This window comes from Pseudophryne corroboree (genome assembly GCF_028390025.1).
Source record: "Pseudophryne corroboree isolate aPseCor3 chromosome 3 unlocalized genomic scaffold, aPseCor3.hap2 SUPER_3_unloc_25, whole genome shotgun sequence".
In the NCBI taxonomy this organism is placed as follows: Eukaryota; Metazoa; Chordata; class Amphibia; order Anura; family Myobatrachidae; genus Pseudophryne; species Pseudophryne corroboree.
In genome coordinates, this window is record NW_026967514.1 from 535,786 (window position 1) to 559,965 (window position 24,180).

General features: G+C 45.6%; 1 protein-coding gene across 2 annotated transcripts in view; it reads left to right on the forward strand.

Moving 5' to 3' along the window:
• The first annotated feature begins 338 nt into the window (after positions 1–338).
• Positions 339–24,180, forward strand: part of LOC134983821 (zinc finger protein ZFP2-like) — a 28,242-nt gene continuing 4,400 nt past the window's right edge. The window contains exons 1-6 of one of the 2 annotated variants that reach the window (XM_063949450.1): positions 339–417; positions 2,403–2,551; positions 4,814–5,005; positions 5,856–5,934; positions 6,054–6,151; positions 13,374–13,965. In XM_063949450.1, coding sequence (XP_063805520.1) covers positions 2,474–2,551; positions 4,814–5,005; positions 5,856–5,934; positions 6,054–6,151; positions 13,374–13,965 — 1,039 coding nt within the window. In that variant the 5' untranslated portion in view covers positions 339–417; positions 2,403–2,473. Of the gene's footprint in view, positions 418–495; positions 1,211–2,402; positions 2,552–4,813; positions 5,006–5,855; positions 5,935–6,053; positions 6,152–13,373; positions 13,966–24,180 lie in introns of those variants that run through there. The other variant, XM_063949451.1, reaches the window with a different exon arrangement.

Below are 24,180 nucleotides of genomic sequence, written 5' to 3' on the forward strand. Positions count from 1 at the left end.
CCTATAGAATAATAATAATAATATCATTACCTGCTGCCAGACACAGCAATGGCTGCTCTCTGCTCCTGCTGCCTTGTGGTAATGATAGAAGGAAGGCGGAGCTCAGACCAGGGGAAAATGGCCGCCGCTCCTGCGTCACTACACGGCCAGGGAACCTATTGCTGCTGCCGGACTGATCTACAAGAAAATGGCCGCCGGCCTCCTGCACTGAGGACATGTATGTTAATATTCATTTGCAGAGGGCGGGGCTGTTGGCAGGGTGAAGGAGGGGAGGGGCCAGTAACCAGGTAGCAGCCGTTGCCAATCATAACCTACTTCCTGCCTGTGCGTTCCACCTTACTTCCGGACTGTGCGTTCCACATGCAGGAAGTGAGTTTTCATCGACTGCTGCAGCCTCCCAGTGTCCGCGGAGATCAGGTAATGGCGTCTTACTATACAGGGGGAGCAGCCTGTGGTGTCCTGATATTATTACTATACAGGGGGAGCAGCCTGTGGTGTCCTGTTATTATTATTATACAGGGGGAGCAGCCTGTGGTGTCCTGATATTAATATTATTATTATTATACAGCAGGAGCAGCCTGTGGTGTCTTGTTATTATTATACAGGATGAGCAGCCTGTGGTGTCCTATTTTTATTATTATTATTATTATACAGGTGGAGGAGCCTGTGGTGTCCTGATATTATTTGTATACAGGGCGAGCAGCCTGTTGTCTCTTGTTGTTATTGTTATTATTACAATACAGGAGTAGCAGTGTGTGGTGTCCTGTTATTATTATTATTATTATTACTACTATTATTATTATTATTATTATACAGAGGGAGCAGCTTGTGGTGTCCTGTAATTATTATTATTATACAGGAGGAGCAGCTTGTGGTGTCCTGTTATTATTATACAGGGGGAGTAGCCTGTGGTGTCCTTTTATTATTATTATACTGGAGGAGCAACCTGTGGTGTCCTGTTAATAAAGACATGTTATTATGTTTATGCTGGGGTGCAGCCTTTAGTGTCGTTGTTATTATTATTATTATTAATTTTATTATATGAAATTGTGGGGATTGAAAATATTGCTCAAATTCTCGGATATATTAAAGCAGAGACCATAATATCCCTGGCATGTGTAACAGATGATAATTGAAGCAGTATGAAGCAAATGTATATCACACACCTGGGAGTGTCACAGTGACATCATTTAGATCTATAGTAATAAAGGTACATGACTGGGGAGGTAAAGGGATCTGGGAGTGTCACTTTGACATCACTTATATCTATAGTAATAATACAGGGACATGACTGGGGAGGTGAGGGGATCTGGGAGTGTCACAGTGATGTCACTTATATCTAACGTAATAATACAGGGACATGACTGGGGAGGTGAGGGGATCTGGGAGCATCACTGTGACCTTATATCTATAGTAATAATACAGGGACATGACTGGGGAGGGGAGGGGGACCTGGGAGTGTCACAGTGACAAGAGAAAGAAAGTAGACTTCTTTGTGGGCGCACTCTTGTGAAGAAATAATTAGATATTCTCAAAGAGTAAAATATAACTTTTATTACAAATGATTAAGAAATTATTCAATCTCCTGAGAACAAATAATGTCTCCTGCCGCCTTTCCCCTGCCTGTCTCCTGTTGCCTTTACCCCGTCTGTCTCCTGCCGCCTTTCCCCTGCCTGTCTCCTGCCACCTCCACCCTGCAGCCCACCTGCCTGTCTCCTGCCGCCTTTTCCCTGCCTGTTGCCTTTTCCCTGTCTCCTGCTCCCCCTGGCCGGTCTCCTGCCGCCTTTCCCCTGTCTCCTGCCACCCCCTCCCTGTCTCCTGCCACCTCCTTGCCTGTCTCCTGCAACCTTTCCCCTGCCTGTTTCCTGCAACCTTTCCCCTGCCTGTCTCCTGCAACCTTTTCCCTGCCTGTCTCCTGCCGCCTTTCCACCTCCTGTCTTCTGCCACCTCCTTGCCTGTCTTCTGCCACCTTTGCTACACCATCAGCTGGATCTGTGAATCCTGAGGTCACGGAGACTGTACGCCGCAGCTCCATGAATGAGGCCATGAAATTTCCCTCAGGAGACCCTGTCCCTTCACAACCAATTCTCACCCTTACACCACTTCATGGCTGCAGCCATACTCGTCTGACAACTCAGGACACATAGAGCACATGCTCCGTACGGGTTTTGCACATGAGCGGTGTACCGAACATCAGCTCATTGTGACTCCACCCACAATAGCCCTACATTCTAGATCAGTCCCACTATGTAGTACAGCCTTATGGGGCTGGGTCACCGGAACCTTGGAGACACTGACCAGGACTCTGTGGCTGTGAGCAAATAGGAGACTTAATGACCACTCTATTTTATATTTACTATGTTACATGTGCAATATGTTTTATGTATTATATTTATTCCAAGGAACTCCAGCTGTGGGGAACGGAGTCTTTATTACACATCACACGTTCTGTATTCTCTCTGATTCACAAAGGATGGACAAGGACAGGAGTCACAGGACTGAAAAGATAATAAATATCACCCTGGAGATCATCTACCTACTGACTGGGGAGGTGAGTGGATCTGGGAGCGTCTCAGTGACCTTATATCTATAGTAATAATACAGGGACATGACTGGGGAGGTGAGTGGATCTGGGAGCGTCACAGTGACCTTATATCTATAGTAATAATACAGGGATATGACTGGGGAGTTGAGTGGATCTGAGAGCATCAAAGTGACCTTATATCTATAGTAATAATACAGGGACATGACTGGGGAGGTGAGGGGATCTGGGAGCATCACTGTGACATCACTTATATCTATAGTAATAATACAGGGACATGATTGGAGAGGTAAGGGGAACTGGGAGTGTCACAGGGACCTTATATCTTTAGTAATGATACAGGAACATAACTGGGGAGGTGAGGGGATCTGGGAGCGTCACAGTGACCTTATATCTATAGTGATAATACAGGGACATGACTGGGAAGGTGAGGGGATCAGGGAGCATCACTGTGGCCTTATATCTATAGTAATAATAGAGGGACATGACTGGGGAGGTGAGGGGATCTGGGAGCATCACTGTGACCTTATATCTATAGTAATAATACAGGAACATGACTGGGGAGGTGAGGGGATCTAGGAGTGTCACAGTGACATCACTTATATCTATAGTAATAATACAGGGACATGACTGGGGAGGTGATAGGATCTGGAAGCATCACTGTGACCTTATATCTATAGTAATAATACAGGGACATGACTGGGGAGGTGAGGGGATCTGGGTGCGTCACTGTGACATCTCTAATATCTATAGTCATAATACAGGAATATGACTGGGGATGTTAGGGAATCAGAGCATCACAGTGAGGTCACATATCTATAGTAATAATACAGGGATGTCACTGGGGAGGTGAGGGGATCTGGGAGCATCACAGTGACATCACGTATATCTATAGTAATAATACAGGGACTTGACTTGGGAGGTGATGGGATCTTGGAGATTCATAGTGACGTCACTCATCTATAGTAATAATACAGGGACATGACTGGGGAGGTGAGAGGATTTTAAAGCGTTACTGATAAGTAACTTATATCTATAGTAAATACAGGGACTTGACTACGGAGGTGGGGGGATCTGGGAGCGGCGCAGTGATGTCACATATCTATAGCAATAACACAGGGGCATGACTGGGGAGTTGAGGTGATCTGGAATCGTCACAGTGGCATCACATATCTATAGTAAATACAGGGACATGACTGGGGAGGGAAGGGGATCTGGTAGCGACGCAGTGATGTCACATATCTATAGTAATAACACATGGACGTGACAGGGGAGGTGAGGTGATCTGGGAGTGTCACAGTGACATCACTTATATCTATAGTAATAATACAAGGACATGACTAGGGAGGTGAAGGGATCTGGGAGCATCACTTTGACGTCACATATATCTATAGTATTAATACAGGGACATAACTGCGGAGGTGAGGGGTTTGGGAGCGTCACAGTGATGTCACTTTTGTCTATAGTAATAAAACAGGGACATGACTGGGGAAGTGAGTGAATCTGGGAGTGTCACAGTGACATCACTTATATCTTTAGCAATAATTCAGGGACATGACTGGGGAGGTGAGGGGATCTGGGAGCATCACAATGACATCACTTATATCTATAGTAATAGTACAGTGATGTGACTGGGCAGGTGAGGGGATCTGGGATCGTCACAGTGGCATCACATATCTATAGTAAATACATGGACATGACTGGGGAGGGAAGGGGATCTGGTAGTGACGCAGTGATGTCACATATCTATAGTAATAACACATGGACATGACAGGGGAGGTGAGGTGATCTGGGAGTGTCACAGTGACATCACTTATATCTATAGTAATCATACAAGGACATGACTGGGGAGGTGAAGGGATCTGGGAGCATCACTTTGACGTCACATATATCTATAGTATTAATACAGGGACATAACTGCGTAGGTGAGGGGTTTGGGAGCGTCACAGTGATGTCACTTTTGTCTATAGTAATAAAACAGGGACATGACTGGGGAAGTGAGTGAATCTGGAAGTGTCACAGTGACATCACTTATATCTTTAGTAATAATTCAGGGACATGACTGGGGAGGTGAGGGGGTCTTGGAGCCTGACAGTGACATCACTTATATCTATAGTAATAATACAGGGACACGACTGAGGAGGTTAAGGGATCTTGCAGCTTCATAGTGACGTCACTTATATCTATAGTAATAATACAGGGACATGACTGGGGAGGTGATGGGATCTGGGAGTGTATATATTGATATTTGATGTCTCCACCATTACACAGGATTACACAATAGTGAAGAAGACATCCAATGGGTGTGAGACACCCAGCAGCCATCCCCGTGTATCAGGAGGACTGAGTAGAACCCAGAGCCCAATCACGGTGCCTCCACCTCACTCACTGACACATGAGAGACACAATGACAAGAAGATCCTGGAACTCACCAACAAGATCATTCAACTGCTGACTGGAGAGGTGACTGCTGGGAATGGGGCATTATACAGTAACACCGGGGGATGTGTCTGGGTGATGACTGGAGAGGTGACTGCTGGGAAGGGGACATTATACAGTAACACCGGGGGATGTGTCTGGGTGATGACTGGAGAGGTGACTGCTGGGAATGGGACATTATACAGTAACACCAGGGGACGTGTCTGGGTGATGACTGGAGAGGTGACTGCCGGGAATGGAGCATTATACAGTAACACCGGGGAATGTGTCTGGGTGATGACTGGAGAGGTGACTGCTGGGAATGGGACATTATACAGTAACACCAGGGGACGTGTCTGGGTGATGACTGGAGAGGTGACTGCCGGGAATGGAGCATTATACAGTAACACCGGGGAATGTGTCTGGGTGATGACTGGAGAGGTGACTGCTGGGAATGGGACATTATACAGTAACACCAGGGGATGTGTCTGGGTGATGCCTGGAGAGGTTACTGCTTGGAATGGGACATTATACAGTAACACCAGGGGACGTGTCTGGGTGATGACTGGAGAGGTGACTGCTGGGAATGTAACATTATACAGTAACACCGGGGGATGTGTCTGGGTGATGACTGGAGAGGTGACTGCTGGGAAGGGGACATTATACAGTAACACCGGGGAATGTGTCTGGGTGATGACTGGAGAGGTGACTGCTGGGAATGGGGCATTATACAGTAACACCAGGGGACGTGTCTGGGTGATGACTGTAGAGGTTACTGCTGGGAATGGGGCATTATACAGTAACACCGGGGGATGTGTCTGGGTGATTACTGTATCACTGTGTGTGTCTGGTTCCTATAATATGTCAGGATGTCACTGTCTATGTCTCCATGCAGGAGGAGGAGTATATAGAGGAACACAGGGGTCTGTACAAGGACTTGATGATGGAGAATCACCGGCCCCTCACATCACTGGGTAAGAGGAGACTGTCATGTATTGTACAGGGGAGAGCAGGTATGGGGGCCCCCTATATACACACATCACCTGATAATCACATATATACACTGTACTCAGTCACTGTGTGTCTCCTACAGATGGACCCAGTAACAGAGATACCCCAGAGAGATGTCCCCGTCCTCTGTATTCCCAGGATTGTACAGAGGAGAATCCCAGGATCCCACAGGAGGATCAGGTAGGTGGGATTTAGGGTCTCCCAAATATACCAAAGTGACTGTCACTATAGAAACATAGAATTTGTCGGCAGATAAGAACCACTTGGCCCATCTAGTCTGCCCCTTATTTATTTATTTTTTATATTATTTTTTATCACTAACCTTATTTGATCCTTTATTTCTTTGTAAGGATATCCTTATGTCCATCCCATGCATGTTTAAATTGCTCTACTGTCTTAGCCTCTACCACCTCTGATGGGAGGCTATTCCACTTGTCCACTACCCTTTCTGTGAAATAATTTTTCCGCAAATTTCCCCTGAACCTCCCCCCTCCAGTCTCAGTGCATGTCCTCGTGTCCTATTGCTTCTCTTCATTTGGAGAATGTTTCCCTCCTGGACTTTGTTAAAAGCCTTCATATATTTGAAAGTTTCTATCATGTCCCCCCTTTCCCTTCTCTGCTCCAAACTATACACAGAGCCGGCCCTAACCAATATGATGCCCTAGGCAAGATTTTGGCTGGTGCCCCCCTAACACCACCGCTGGTTCCGCCTTTAACCTTGCACCTCTTTTCCAGCATCATGACCCCTCACCCATAGCAGTCCTTATTTTGGGGTTTGCACCCCCTATATTTTAAATAGGAACAGTTCACACATTTGGCGCACAGCCCAAAAAGGGGTGTGATTTTGATGGCAATGGGCATGGCCACACAATAGTAACCCCAATTCCAATTACGCCACACAGTACTGCAACTTTATTCACATTTGATCATGCGATAGTGTCCATAATTCATATTGCATCCCACAGTAGTATCACTTTACCTTATAAACGTTACTCCTCACAGTAGAGCCCCTTATTCACATTACATCACACCCTATTGCTCTTTATTCACATTACCCCACACTCTATTGCTTTTTATTCACATTAGACAACACAGTAGTGCCCTTTCTATACGCAATGCCACATAGTAGAGCACCTTATACACATAATGCCACACATTAGTAATGCATTTATACACATAATTCCACACAGTAATGCCCCTTACACATGAGACACATTATTAATGTCCTTATAACCATAATGCGCCTTACACATTATGACAACCTTTATTAATGCCCTTTTACACATAATGTCCCTTACACATATGCCGCACATTATTAATGCCCTTATACACATAATGACATGTATAGTGCCCCCTACACATTTGCTGCACATTATTAGTGCCCTTATACACATAATGACACACATACAGTAGTACCCTGTTACACATATGCTCCACATTATTAATGCCCTTATACACGTAATGACACACAGGGCCCCTTACACATATGTTGCACATTATTAATGCATTTTTACATGACACACATAATGCTCCTTACACATATTCCGAACACTACTGCACAACCAACCCACTCACATGCACACAGCACTCACACTGCCACTAACACTGTGACCTCTGCCTCTGCTTGGATACAGATGTGTCCTCACAAATCTTGCATCAATGCTAACATCGGGCACCTTTTTTTATGAAAGTGCATCTTATTTGCAATGCATTGGTATGTGGCTAGGATGCACAAGCAGCTTCTGCTGATTAAAATGATATGCTGCATGCCTATATACTGTGTGATACTGTGGCTGTATCTGCATATGAAATGCTACATACAGAATATAGGCATGCCGCATATCATTTTAATCAGCAGAAGCTGCTGATGCCCCTAGGCATATCAAATGCCCTAGGCAATTGCCTAGTTTGCCTATAGCTATGGCCGGCTCTGACTATACATATTGAAATTTCTTAGTCTTTCTGGGTATGTTTTGTGATGTAGGCCATGCACCATTTTAGTTGCCCTCCTTTGTACAGTTTCTAATGTATTAATATCCTTTTGAAGATATGGCCTCCAGAACTGAATACAGTATTCTAGATGAGGCCGTACCAATGACCTATACAGTGGTATTATTACTACTTTCTTTCTGCTGCTGATTCCTCTCCCAATGCAGCCAAGCATCTGACTAGCCTTCCTCATTGCCTTGTTACATTGCTTACCTGCTTTTAAGTCATCTGAAATAGTGACTCCTAGATCCCTTTCCTCCTCAGTAGTTTCCAGTATAGTGCCATTAATACTATATTTAGCTTTAGGATTTTTGAGACCCAAGTGCATGATTTTGCATTTTTTGGCATTAAACTGTAATTGCCAGACTCTTGACCATTCCTCTAGTCTACCTAGATCCTCATTCATTTGTTTTACCCCACCTGGTGTGTCTACCCTGTTGCATACCTTTGTGTCATCTGCAAAAAGGCATACTTTCCCTTTAATGCCATTTGCAATGTCGCCAATAAAGATATTAAAAAGCACTGGTCCAAGTACAGATCCCTGGGGTACTCCACTGGTAACATTTCCCTCCTGTGAATGCACTCCATTTACCACAACTCTCTGTTTTCTATCATGTAACCAAGATCTTATCCATTCAATAATCCTAATATCCAATCCCAAACTTTCAAGTTTATTTAGCAGTCTGCGATGTGGACTGTGGCAAAAGCCTTACTAAAGTCTAGATAAGGTATATCCATGGCTCCACCTTTATCCATCACTTTAGTCACACAATCAAAAAAGTCAATAAGATTTGTTTGACATGATCTTCCCCCAGTGAATCCATGCTGTTTGGGATCCAGTAAATTGCCGGATTTGAGATAATCTACAACTCTTTCTTTTAAGAGTGTTTCCATCAATTTCCCTACTACTGATGTAAGACTCACTGGTCTGTAGTTGTTTGCCTCTTCCTTGCTTCCACTTTTGTGCAGTGGGACTACGTTTGCTCTTTTCCAGTCCCCTGGAATTTCTCCTGTAGCTAATGACTGGTTGAATAATTCTGTCAATGGTGCTACCAGCACCTCTTTAAGTTCTTTTAATATCCTTGGATCTAATGTGTAGAGAAGCTGTATGTGTCTTATACAATGATATTATACTGTTTCACCTCAATTTAAATTGTATTTCTCTTTCATCCACTAGGGAACACTGGAGTCTTATACAGTAGGGGTCTAAAGCTTGCAACCGGAGGTGTGGCACAATCTAAAATTAGCATTGTCTGCACAGACGGCTCCTCCCCCTTCACATCCCTCCTCCCTCAGTTTGAAAAATTGTGCCTAGGAGGTAACATTACAGAAAACTCAGGCTGCGTCAACCTAATGAAAAGGGGGACAAAAGCCTTTGAATTAGAGAGACAATGATCCCATATAAAGGGATCTGCATCTCTCTATGGAAAATCCGGAGCACAGAGTCAGCATTTCCATGGGCAGTGAGTACTGGTGGGTAATATGGGCCTTAGATAGAAAGGAAGAGGCTATTAGCAGACTCCTTCCAATTCCCACAACTTAAGGTTTAAAAAATTATTATTATCTGGCCAGTGTGCACGCTGCTGCCTCCAGGCTTCCTGTAACTTAAGTCCTGGCAGACTAGCAGCGCAGCTCCCCCGCCGCCCGACTTCTTTTATACACACAGCGCGGGCTCAAACACTCCCTGGCCGGCTTCTACTCCCGCTGCATGTCAGCTCCCCCCCCCCCCCCCACCCCCTCTACATCGGAGGGAGACGCATCGCGGCTGTCAGCGGCGGCTTCCTCACATACAGCGGGGACGCGCACTGACCTCCCGCCACACGCTGAAATGGTCTCTAGCTCTCTCCCACCGCCAGCGGAGGGAGACACAGCGCGCCTGTCAGTAGCAGCATCACACACACTACGGGCGCTTGGGAAGTGGGTCCACCGCCCGCTCAGATGATCTCTCGTCCCTTCCCGCCGCCAGCGGAGGGCTGACTGTGACGACAAAGGGGGAAATTAATAGAAACTGATCCTCTTGCTAGTAAGTCCGGCCTGGGGCAGCCGTTAAGGGGGTAGAGTGACCCTAGGAAGGACCCAGAGAGCCTTAGTAATAAATATTTATTAAATAAATGGCGGCTATTTTTAAATGAATAGAGGCGCCAAAAGGACTCTCTCAGGCGTTATTACCTTTAGAATAGACGGGCTTCCTGGCCGGTCAGAGCAGAGGGACGGGTTATTATAATAGAGCAACTGCTCCCTCTACTGGACATTTGTATTTAGGACTCTCTCAGGCGTTATTACCTTTAGAATAGACGGGCTTCCTGGCCGGTCAGAGCAGAGGGAGGGGTTATTATAATAGAGCAACTGCTCCCTCTACTGGACATTTGTATTTAGGACTCTCTCAGGCGTTATTACCATTAGAATAGACAGGCTTCCTGGCCGGTCAGAGCAGAGGGGCGGGTTATTATAATAGAGCAACTGCTCCCTCTACTGGACATTTGTATTTAGGACTCTGCTGCAATGGATTTTCAATGGATTCTGACAGGCATTTTTATGCTTTAGATTTTCAAGGGACTTCTAAACAAAAGATCCCGATGAAATGATGGGAACGACTGGATCACAACCCCGACCTCAGAACTGAAATACAGTTGGGTGTGTGAGGGTTGCAACGAGGCTGGTGATATTATTATTATAAATTGTTATTTTTTGTTTTGTGTGTAGTGTTTAGAAAGATCCAGCTAGGGGGATCCAGTGTACCTTTACTCCCAGCACCCGTTACCGTCTTTCTGTTCCTATTATAAAGGGGGGAAGCACTGAAGAGCGCTCTGTGGGGTACGGCTTCAAATGTCAAAAGCACTTACCACCAACACTAAGACTTATTATGTTTCCACAAAATGTAGTAAGATGAGCAAGGGTGAGTGGCTCCTGGGTATGCGTTGCCTGTCTAGTTAAGGGCGTCCAGCACGGGAGGAAGGCTCCGCCAAGGTCATGGGAGCAAGCCCTAACAGGTATTTCAAAGGAAATGTCAGAATCCCGCAAACAGCAGTCGGAAAGGACTGAGGGATTCTCAAAGACTATGGAGGAATTTCTGATTTAAATTTATCCCTCCTGCGCAAGCATAAAGAAATGCGAACAAGTCGATTAAGAGAACCATCCTCATCTTACACGAAGGAGGAAGAAGGTCTTATTATAGATAAAGAGGCAAGATACTGAAGTCTGCCTTAGATCAGGAGTTTAGATTCCCTTATAGAAGCGGTTATAGAGACCCTTGCAGCAGGCAAGAATTTGGAATTTATAATAATTTGGATTATAGGATTCTCATAACAAATGCCAGTCTCAGAGGTTGGGGAAGCTGTCCTAGAGTCCCACCACTTTCAGGGCAAATGGACTTTACTGGAGAGAGGGTTACCAATAACCATTCTCGAACTGAGAAGCAGTTTACAATTCGCTTCTCTTAGCCGAAGATATAGTCAATGGTCAACAGTGAACCGGAAAGCAGATTATCACAGTCGCCAGGACTGCATCCAGGCGAGCGGTGCTTACACAGATCTTCGACATGATGGTGAGTAGATGGTGTCTACCTCAGGTGGACCTGATGGCATCTCGACAAAATCATTAGCTGCCCAGGTATGTGTCCAGAAGAAGAGATCCAGCAGCAGAGGAAGTGGACACGCTGACACTTCCTTGGTGTTACAGAAGGGTTTACATTTTTCCGCCTTTCACACTCATACCCCGAATTCTCCAAAAAGGGGTAATACGAGAGCGAGTATGGGCAATTCTCATAGCACCAAGTTGGCCCCGTAGAGGTTGGTACTCGGACTTACGGGGGATACTAGCGGAGGACCCTTGGCAGTTACCTCGAAGGGAGGACCGGCTATATCAGGGGCCGTTCCTCCACTCAGACCTGAACAGGCTACGTTTAATGGCGTGGCTGTTGAGACCTGGATCTTAAGAGTGAGAGGTATACCAAGAATGGCTATTCCTAAAGATGATCGCTGCTCAAAAGCCGGTGACACCCATGTACGACTGCAGACATTAGAAGAAGTACATGGACTGGTGTTAGGAACATGGGTAGAATTAGACGAACGTCCACTTACCCAGACTTCTACTTTTCACTCCAGCTGGTCTAGATGAAGGACTAAGACTAGGTTCCTTGAAGGTTCAAGTTTCGGCTCTCTCCATCCTATTTCAACAGCGGTTAGCGTCCTTACAAGAGGTTCAAACCTTTTTACAGGGGGTTCTGAGGATACAACCTCCTTTCCGTCCTCCCACTGCGCAGTGGGACTTAGATTTGTAGTTGGAATTTTTGAGATCACCATCTTTTGAGCCGTTGGAAAGAACAGACCTGCAATATCTCTCTTGGAAGGTCACGTTATTACTTGCCTTGGCTTCGGCTGGAAGGGTTTCGGTGTAAGGAGCCCTATCAGGTTAGAGTCCTTTGTTAATTTTCCAGAAGGATAAGGCCAAACTCCGTACATGAGCGGATTTCCTTCCTAAGGTTGTTTCGGGGTTTCAGGTAAACCAACCGATTGTGGTCCCATCCTTTCAGGGATTCGCAGAAGGGGACGTGTCTTTGGATGTTGTCCGAGCTTACGAATATACTACAAGTTACGTCGTCCTTTAGAAGGTCGGACCATTTTGTTTGGTCCAAAGAATGGTTGGCCAGCATCTAGGCAGTCTTTGTTTAGATGGAATAGCTTTGCCAATCGGCAAGCTAATATTTCCTGTGGTAAGCAGTTTCCGGTTCAGACTGGTGCTCATAATACCAGATCAGTGGGTGCCTCATGGGCGGCTATTCGAGGTGCTTCCACTACTCAATTTTGCAGAGCGAGAACGTGGTCTTAGCCCACACATTCGCAAACTTTTACAGGTTTGATACCTTGGCGTCCGGAAATTCTAAGTTCGGACGTTTAGTTTTGCAGGCCATCGACAGCACTCCCTCCCTTGGGGATAACTTTGGGACGTCCCCTACTGTATAAGACTCCAGTGTCCCCTAGTGGATGAAAGATAAAAGATGATTTTGGTACTTACCGATAAATCCATTTCTCTGAATCCTCTAGGGGACACTGGATGCCCGCCTCAGTGCTGTCAACCTGCTGTGTTCAAAGTTCTTGTTCAAACAGTTCGTGCAAACAGCGTTAGTTTTTCTGTTAAGAGTTTCTTGGATGCTGTTGCTTTGTTGTACGGTTCGGTTCCTCGCCAAGTGCTATAGTATCATGTCCTATTCTCTCAGTCACGTTTTCCAAACTGAGGGAGGAGGGATGTGAAGGGGGAGGAGCCGGCTGTGCAGACAATGCTAATTTTAGATTGTGCCACACCTCCGGTTGCAAGCTTCACACACCTACTGTATAAGACTCCAGTGTCCCCTAGAGGATTCAGAGAAATGGATTTATCGGTAAGTACCAAAATCATCTTTTTTTGGGTTATTTAGGTAGAACGTCTTTCTTGTATAAAGGCAGAAGATATAAGGAGAGAAGAAGAGACATATGTGACTGATATAAAGGCAGAAGATATAGAGGAAGAAGAAGAGACATATGTGACTGATATAAAGGCAAAAGATATAGAGGGAGAAGAAGAGATGTATGTGACTGATATAAAGGCAGGAGATATAGAGGGAGAAGAGGAGACATATGCGACTGATATGAAGGCAGAAGATATAGAGGGAGAAGAAGAGACGTATGTGACTGATATAAAGGCAGAAGATATAGAGGGAGAAGAAGAGACGTATGTGACTGATATGAAGGCAGAAGATATAGAGGAAGAAGAAGACACGTATGTGACTGATATAAAGGAAGAAGATATAGAGGGAGAAGAAGAGAAGTATGTGACTGATATAAAGGCAAAAGATACAGAGGAAGAAGAAGAGACGTATGTGACTGATATAAAGGCAGAAGATACAGAGGGAGAAGAAGAGACGTATGCGACTGATATGATGACAGAAGATACAGAGGGAGAAGAAGAAACGTATGTGAGGGGTGATCAGCAGTGTAAGGAGGAGGAGATCCCTACAGATATCAGCACAGGTGAGTAATAAACACTTATTACAGAAGTAACATATTCTCATTGCTCAGTCACTACAGCAATCTCTTATTCTACACCATCCTCTGCCATCATCCCAGTTCTCAGTTGGGTGTTTATAACACAAGGTTATCCATGACAAACATCAGATGAAGAGAGTTATTACACACAACACTATAATGTTATTAAAAGTAACAAGCAGAAGTTTTTAGGGATCATATATAAGTAGTAGTGTGTAATTTGTATGGGATCTAAATTTCTCAGTTTAGCAACCATTTATTAAATAACCTTCATTTTGTTAGATGATGCAGGTATTAAATAACTCCTTGTATATAGTAGACCTATTTGGCCATTTGTGGTCATGTTTACTATATCTTTTCATTTAGTGAGGTGTAGTCGTGGTGTAAAGGACAGTTTGTGATTCCTGATTAGTTAAAAAAACAAATACCAAATACTGAACAACATCACCAAACAGGTAATTTCAACTTTAAACTTGTCATTTATTTTGTACTGTCTGGACATGGCTACTAATAACAGATGCACAGACATAATTCTTAAAGCTATGTGTGCAAATGCTAGGAGATTAGGAGACAAAATTCCAGAGCTAATTGTGATAATGACCAGGGATAACCTGGATATTGTGGCAATTACAGAGTCATAGTGCAATGAGAATCATGACTGGGACATAGCTATACCAGGATACAATTTATTTAGGAAGGATAGAATGGTCAGTGTAGGAGGAAGCGTAGCAATGTATGTGGGAAAAAAGCATAAATGCTACTTCAATTAATACAAAATATTGAAGACAAATCTGAGGCCCCTTTGGTCACCACAGAAACCGGGAAAAAGGACATTATTCATATTGGGGTGATCTCTAGACCACGTGGCCTGGGGCAGGATTTGGACAGGAATCTATTGTTGGACATCACTAAAATGGCTTTAAAGGGAGAAGTCATAATCATAGGAGACATTAATTTACCTGATGCAAGCGGTGGGGTCTTTTGCAATTTCAGCTGCAAGTGGTAAATTCCTTACAGGGAGCATCTCTCAATAAACAGCAGATATTTCCCTTCTGCATAGAAGAGCGGTCCGGAAAGAAAGAAGTAAACTTCCTTTTTGGGAGCACTCTTGTTAACTTAATTGCAATTAAAATATAACCTTTAATAACTATTCACTAAAAATTCATATATATGGATCTTACTTACTTAAAAGAAAGATTACTATTGACTGAATTGTCTTACTATCAGTATTATATCAATCAGGGTGAAAAATATTTTATTTAGAAGAAATATATTCATATGTGTAATACTTAACCATCTAGAACACTGCCAGACAGCCGTGGGCTCTCCCTATTGTTTCCTGTAAATAGAATCAGTTACATGTGCATGGTATCCACACATACACCTTATTCATTATCATTTTCAGAAGGGAGAGGCTGAGGCTTATATATACTGTCTATGTATGGTAGGTCTCCCTTCCATACCTACCATACATAGACAGGAAAACTATGTATATAGGAAACTATAGGTCTGTAAGACAATACAGAAGGAAACTATAGGTCAGTAAGACAATACAGAAGAAACTATAGGTCAGTAAGACATTACAGAAGAAACTATAGGTCAGCAAGACAATAAATAAGGAAACTATAGACCAGTAAGACTACAGTAAGCCATGATACGTCAGTAAGACCATACAGTAAAAAACTATAGGTCAGTAAGACAATACAGTAGGAAACTATAGGTCAGTAAGACAATACAGTCAGAAACTATAGGTCAGTAAGACAATACAGTCAGAAACTATAGGTCAGTAAAGGGCCCTACACACTTAAAGATTATCTGTCCAATCTGGCTGATTGGAAAGAAAATCTGGCGATGTCTGGGAGCAAATGACAATCAACCATTTGCTCCCAAAATCAAGAAAATGGACAAACACAGTTCAGATAAATTGGTTTAATGAAACAAATGTAACCAATTTGTCTGAAAGTCCATTTTTGTCTGTTTTCCAATCTTTGAGAGCAAATAGTAAATTGCCATTTGCTCCCAGACATTGCCAGATTGGACAGATAATCTTTTAGTGTGTAGGGCCCTAAGACAATACAGTAAGAAACTATAGGTCAGTAAGACAATACAGAAGAAACAATAGGTCAGTAAGACAATACAGTAGGAAACTATAGGTCAGTAAGACAATACAGAAGAAACTTTAGGTCAGTAAGACAATACAGTAGGAAACTATAGGTCAGTAAGACAGGAAACTATAGGTCAGTAAGACAATGTAGAAGGCAACTAGATGAGTAAGACAATACAGAAGAAACTATAGGTCAGTAAGAATAGAGAAGGAAACTATAGGTCAGTAAAACAATGCAGAAGGAAACTATAGGTCAGTAAGACAATACAGTAGGAAACTATAGGTAAGTAAGACAATACAGAAGGAAGCTATAGGTCAGTAAGACAATACAGTAGGAAACTATAGGTCAGTAAGACAATACAGAAGCAACTATAGGTCAGTAAGACAATACAGAAGGAAACTATAGGTCAGTAAGACAATACAGTAGGAAACTATAGGTCAGTAAGACAATACAGAAGCAACTATAGGTCAGTAAGACAATACAGAAGGAAACTATAGGTCAGTAAGACAATACAGTAGGAAACTGTAGGTCAGTAAGACAATACAGTAGGAAACTATAGGTCAGGAAGACAATACAGTAGGAAACTATAGGCCAGTAAGACAATACAAAAGGAAACTGTAGGTCAGTAAGACAATACAGTGGGAAACTAGGTCAGTAAAACAATACAGTAAGAAACTATAGGTCAGTAAGACAATACAGTAGGAAACTATAGGTCAGTAAGACAATACAGTAGGAAACTATAGGTCAGTAAGACAATACAGTAGTAAACATCTACAAAGCCTTTTTCTCTTACGTCCTAGAAGATGCTGGGGACTCCGTAAGGACCATGGGGTATAGACGGGCTCCGCAGGAGACATGGGCACCTAAAAAGAACTTTTCCTATGGGTGGGCACTGGCTCCTCCCTCTATGCCCCTCCTCCAGACCCCAGTTAGATTCTGTGCCCAGAGGAGAATGGGTGCACTGCAGAGAGCTCTCCTGAGTTTTCTGTAGAAAAATAATTTTGTTAGGTTTTTTATTTTCAGGGAGCACTGCTGGCAACAGGCTCCCTGCATCGAGGGACTGAGGGGAGAGAAGCAGACCTACTTAACTGACAGGCTCTGCTTCTTAGGCTACTGGACACCATTAGCTCCAGAGGGAGTCGGAACACAGGTCTTGCCCTGGGGTTCGTCCCGAAGCCGCGCAGCCGTCCTCCTCACAGATGCTGGAAGATAGAAGCCGGGCGAGTATGAGAAGATAGAAGACATCTCAGGTGGCAGAAGACTTCAGATCTTCTTGAGGTAAGGCCATTGCTCCCAGACACAACACACAGAGGCAGCACTGATGGGTGCAGGGGGGAGGGGGGGCGGGGGGGCGCCCTGGGCAGCAATAATCCTCAAAGTTTGATGCACAAAGAGTATGATTAGGCTGCGGAGGCAGTAAATCACAGATCCCCCGCCATTTTATTACAATTGCACTGGGACCGAAGCCCGCCGTCGGGTGGGCGGAGCTTGATCCTCACCACTAACCAGCGCCATTTTCTCCACAGAAGCTGCATGAGGACGCTGGCTCCCCGGTCTCTCTCCCTGCTGAACACTTTCACAGGCTGGAAAAAGAGGAGGGGGGCACATTGGTAACGCAGTGAGTGGGAATTGGATAGATATATATATATATACATATATACAAACAAACACGAGGAACCACTGCACTCGCCATTCCCAGGGGTTGGGGTGCGGTGGGCTGTGACCACCAAACTCAAATATACCAAACAAAAAACCCAGCACTCTCCTAAGGTGAATGAAGCTGCTTAGGAGAGTGCTGGGTTTTTTGTTTGGTGTGTATATATATATATATATATATATATATAATATACATATATACATATATGCGCTATCTGGTCATTTATTTTTTCCGGTGTTATTTAGGCGCTGGGTGTGTGCTGGCATACTCTCTCTCTGTCTCTCCTAAGGACCTGGTTGGGGTTTTGTCCCCTTATAGGTTTATCCCTGTGTGTGTGGGGTGTCGGTACGTGCGTGTCGACATGTCTGAGGCGGAATGATTCTCCAAGGAGGAGGTGGAGCAAATGAGTGGTGTGTCCCCGTCGGTAGTGCCGACTCAGGAATGGATGGACATGTGGCATATGTTGAATGCAAGTGTGGCATCTTTACATAAGAGGCTTGATAAGGCTGAATCCAGGGAGGCATCAAGAGGTCAATCCTCGGATTGGACCGACTCACAGGGCCCGTCGGGGTCTCAAAAACGTCCCTTAGCACAAATTGTGGACATTACTACCGACACGGACTTTGATTCCAGTGTCGACTATGATGAAGTGAAATTGCAACCTAAGGTGACAAAAAGCATTCAGTGTATGATTGTGGCAATAAGGGATGTGTTGCATATTGAGGATGAACCCTCGGTCCCCGACACAAGGGTACACATGTTTAAGGGTAAGAAACAGATTATTTATTTTCCCACATCTCATTAACTAAATAAGTTCTTTGGAAAAGCTTGGGAGTTCCGGAGAAGAGACCGCAGATCCCAAAAATTATTTATATGGCATACCCCTTCCCTAAACAGGACAGGGTACGTTGGGAATCACCTCCCACTGTGGACAAGGCCTTAACGCGCCTGTCCAAGAAAGTGGCGCTACCGTCTCCAGACACAGCGGCCCTCAAGGATCCTGCGGATCGCAGGCAGGAGACTACTTTAAAGTCTATTTATTCGCATACTGGAGCTGTGCTAAGACCGACTATTGCGTCGGCATGGGTATGTAGCGCAATTTCAGCATGGACAGATGATCTGACGGCTGAATTTGATACCATGGATAGAGATACTGTATTGTTAATTCTAGCCCATATTAAAGGTGCAGTCTTATTTATGAGAGCTGCTCAAAGGGATATTGGATTGCTGGCTTCTAGGGCCAATGCCATGTCTATCTCGGCGAGACGATTCTTATGGACTCGCCAATGGACGGGTGATGCGGATTCCAAAAAACATATGGAAGTCCTACCCTATAAGGGAGACGTATTGTTTGGGGATGGGCTGACGGACCTGGTTTCCACAGCTACCGCAGGTAAATCAAATTTTCTCTAACGTCCTAGTGGATGCTGGGGACTCCGTAAAGACCATGGGGAAGAGATGGGCTCCGCAGGAGACTGGGCACTCTAAGAAAGAATTAGTACTACTGGTGTGCACTGGCTCCTCCCTCTATGCCCCTCCTCCAGACCTCATTTAGAATCTGTGCCCGGCCAGAGATGGGTGCATTTTAGTGAGCTCTCCTGAGCTTGCTAATAAGAAAGTATTTTAGTTAGGTTTTTTATTTTCAGAGAGCTTCTGCTGACAACAGACTCTCTGCTACGAGGGACTGAGGGAAGAGAAGCAAACCTACTCACTGAAGCTAGGTTGCGCTTCTTAGGCTACTGGACACCATTAGCTCCAGAGGGATCGAACACAGGTACGTTGGTCGTACGTTCCCGGAGCCGCGCCGCCGTCCCCCTCGCAAAGTCAGAAGCCGGCAGACGCAAGAAGACATCGAAATCGGTGGCAGAAGACTCCTGTCTTCACATGAGGTAGCGCCCACACTACCCACACACTCTGGTCACTGTAGGGTGCAGGGCGCAGGGGGGGGGGGGCCTGGGCAGCAATTAGGATACCTCTTGGCAAAAAGACACATATATACAGCCGGGCACTGTATATATGTACGAGCCCCCGCCATTTTATTTACACAGACCCGGGACAGAAGCCCGTTGCTGAGGGGGCGGGGCCTTCTTCCTCAGCACTCACCAGCGCCATTTTCTCTCCACAGCTCCGCTGAGAGGAAGCTCCCCAGGCTCTCCCCTGCAGTATCCAGGTAGAAAAAGCGTAAAAAGAGAGGGGGAGGCACATAAATTTAGGCGCAAATTGTCATAAACAGCAGCTACTGGGTAAACACTAAATTACTGTGTAATCCCTGGGGTTATATAGCGCTGGGGTGTGTGCTGGCATACTCTCTGTGTCCCCAAAAGGCCTTTGTGGGGGTCCTGTCCTAAAGTGAGCATTCCCTGGTTGTGTGCAGTGTGTCGGTACGTTTGTGTCGACATGTTTGACGAGGAAGGATACGTGGAGGCTGAACAAGTGATGATATGTGGGGTCGCCGCCGACACCTGATTGGATGGATATGTGGAAGGTGTTAAATGATAACGTAAGCTCCTTGCATAAGAGGTTGTATAAAGCTGAAGCCTTGGGACAGTCAGGGTCTCAGCCCATGCCTGATCCTACAGCGCAGAGACCGTCAGGGTCTCAAAAACGCCCACTATCCCAGATTGTTGACACAGATATCGACACGGATTCTGACTCCAGTGTCGATGACGATGATGCTAAGTTGCAGCCTAAATTGACTAAAGCCATCCGCTACATGATTATAGCAATGAAGGATGTGTTGCACATATCAGAGGAAAACCCTGTCCCTGACAAGAGGGTTTATATGTATGGGGAGAAAAAGCAAGAAGTGACTTTTCCCCCTTCACATGAATTAAATGAATTATGTGAAAAAGCGTGGTATTCCCCTGATAGGAAAGTAGTAATTTCCAAAAGATTGCTTATGGCGTACCCTTTCCCGCCAACCGACAGGTTACGCTGGGAATCCTCCCCTAGGGTAGATAAGGCGTTGACACGCTTATCTAAGAAGGTGGCCCTGCCGTCACAGGCCGCCCTAAAGGATCCTGCGGATAGAAAGCAGGAAGGTATCCTGAAGTCTGTTTATACACATTCTGGTACTCTACTGAGGCCAGCAACTGCTTCGGCCTGGATGTGTAGTGCTGTAGCAGCATGGACAGATACTCTGTCTGAGGGGATAGATACCCTGGACAGGGAGACTATTTTACTGACCCTGGGACATATCAAAGACACTGTCTTATATATGAGGGATGCCCAGAGGGAAATTTGCCTACTGGGCTCTAGAGTAAACGCAATGTCGATTTCTGCCAGAAGGGTCCTGTGGACTCGGCAGTGGACTGGTGATGCCGACTCTAAAAAACACATGGAGGTTTTACCTTACAGGGGTGAGGAATTGTTTGGGAACGGTCTCTCGGACCTGGTTTCCACAGCAACGGCTGGGAAGTCGAATTTTTTGCCATATGTTCCCTCACAGCCAAAGCACCGTATTACCAAATGCAGTTCTTTCATTCAAAAAAAGCCTCCACTAAATCCACCGCGTGACGCTGTCAGGAGCGGTGGGGGCACGTCTCCTAAATTTCAGCCACCAGTGGGTTCGCTCACGGGTGGATCCTTGGGCTATACAAATTGTGTCTCAGGGATACAAGCTGGAATTCGAAGTGACGCCCCCTCACCGTTACCTAAAATCGTCCCTGCCGGCTTCTCCCATGGAAAGGGAGGTAGTGTTGGCGGCAATTCACAAGTTATATCTCCAGCAGGTGGTGGTGAAGGTTCCCCTTCTTCAAAAGGGATGGGGCTACTATTCCACAATGTTTGTGGTGTCGAAACCGGACGGTCCGGTCAGACCCATTTTGAATTTAAAATCCCTGACCATTTATCTGAAGAAATTCAAGTTCAAAATGGAATCGCACAGAGCGGTCATTGCAAGCCTGGAAGAGGGGGATTTTATGGTGTCGCTGGACATCAAGGATGCTTACTTGCATGTCCCCATTTATCCACCTCATCAGGAGTACCTCAGTTTGTGGTACAGGACTGTCATTACCAATTCCAGACGTTGTCGTTTGGCCTGTCCACAGCACCGAGAATATTTACCAAGGTAATGGCGGAGATGATGGTACTCCTTCGAAAGCAAGGAGTTACAATTATCCCATACTTGGACAATCTCCTCATAAAGGCGAGGTCCAGGGAGCAGTTGCTGATCGGCCTAGCACACTCTCAGGAAGTGTTGCAACAACACGGGTGGATCCTGAATATTCCAAAGTCGCAGCTGATCCCTACGACGCGTCTGCCCTTCATGGGCATGATTCTGGACACAGACCAGAAGAAGGTGTTTCTCCCGGCGGAGAAGGCTCAGGAGCTCGTGACTCTGGTCAGAGACCTCCTAAAACCGAAACAGGTATCGGTGCATAACTGCACGCGAGTCCTGGGAAAGATGGTGGCGTCATACGAAGCCATTCCCTTCGGCAGGTTTCATGCGAGGATCTTTCAGTGGGATCTGTTGGAAAAGTGGTCTGGATCGCATCTTCAGATGCATCGGCTGATCACCCTGTCCCCCAGGGCCAGGGTGTCTCTTCTGTGGTGGCTGCAAAGTGCTCACCTCCTCGAAGGCCGCAGGTTCGGCATACAGGACTGGGGCCTGGTGACCACGGATGCAAGCCTCCGAGGATGGGGGGCAGTCACTCAGGGAAGAAACTTCCAAGGGCTGTGGTCAAGTCGGGAGTCTTGTCTGCACATCAATATCCTGGAACTAAGGGCCATATACAACGCCCTGAGTCAAGCGGAGCCTCTGCTTTGAAACCAACCAGTGCTGATTCAGTCAGACAACATCACCGCAGTGGCCCATGTTAACCGCCAGGGCAGCACAAGAAGCAGGGTGCAATGGCGGAAGCCACCAGGATTCTTCGTTAGGCGGAGAATCACGTGCAAGCACTGTCAGCAGTGTTCATTCCGGGAGTGGACAACTGGGAAGCAGACTTCCTCAGCAGACACGACCTCCACCCGGGAGAGTGGGGACTTCATCAAGAAGTCTTCACGCAGATTGTAAATCGATGGGAACTGCCACAGGTGGACATGATGGCGTCCCGCCTCAACAAAAAGCTAAAAGGGTATTGCGCCAGGTCAAGGGACCCTCAGGCGATAGCTGTGGACGCACTAGTAACACCATGGGTGTTCCAGTCGGTCTATGCGTTTCCTCCTCTTCCTCTCATACCAAAGGTGCTGAGAATTGTAAGAAAGAGGAGTGAGAACAATACTCATTGTTCCGGATTGACCAAGAAGGACTTGGTACCCGGAACTGCAAGAAATGCTCACAGAGGACCCATGGCCTCTGCCTCTCAGACAGGACCTGTTGCAACAGGGGCCCTGTCTGTTCCAAGACTTACCGCAGCTGCGTTTGACGGCATGGCGGTTGAACACCGGATCCTAGCGGAAAAAGGCATTCTGGAGAAGTTATTCCTACGCTGATAAAGGCTAGGAAGGACGTGACAGCAAAGCATTATCACCGTATATGGCGAAAATATGTTACTTGGTGTGAGGCCAGGAAGGCCCCTACAGAGGAATTCCAGCTCGGCCGGTTCCTGCACTTCCTACAGTCAGGAGTGTCTATGGGCCAAAAATTTGGGTCCATAAAGGTCCAGATTTTGGCCCTATCCATTATCTTTCAAAAAGAACTGGCTTCACTGCCTGAGGTTCAGACGTTTGTTAAGGGAGTGCTACATATTCAGCCTCCTTTTGTGCCACCAGTGGCACCTTGGGATCTTAACGTGGTGTTGGGTTTCCTGAAATCCCACTGGTTTGAGCCACTTAAAACCGTGGAGCTAAGGTATCTCATGTGGAAAGTGGTCATGCTGTTGGCCTTAGCTTCGGCTAGGCGTGTGTCAGAATTGGCGGCTTTGTCATGTAAAAGCCCCTATCTGGTTTTCCATATGGACAGGGCAGAATTGCGGACTCGTCCGCAATTTCAGCCAAAGGTGGTGTCATCTTTTCATTTGAACCAACCTATTGTGGTGCCTGCGGCTACTCGTGACTTGGAGGATTCCAAGTTACTTGACATAGTCCGGGCTTTGAAGATTTATGTAACCAGAACGGCTGGAGTCAGAAAGACTGACTCGCTGTTTATCCTGTATGCATCCAACAAGCTGGGTGCTCCTGCTTCAAAGCAAACTATTGCTCGCTGGATCTGTAACATGATTCAGCAGGCTTATTCTGCGACTGGATTGCCGCATCCAAAATCAGTGAAAGCCCACTCCACAAGGAAGGTGGGCTCTTCTTGGGCGGCTGCACCAATAACTTTTTGCGGCTAATTGGTTAGGGAGTTTTTGCGATGAACTGAATCCCCCCCCATAAAATGTTTATACATACAGTATGATGTTACATTGAGATTACCGCTGGAGGAAACTCTGCCACAATATTATTAAATGTGTAATTTATCCCATCCTCGTATGGGTGTAATATATTAATATATTC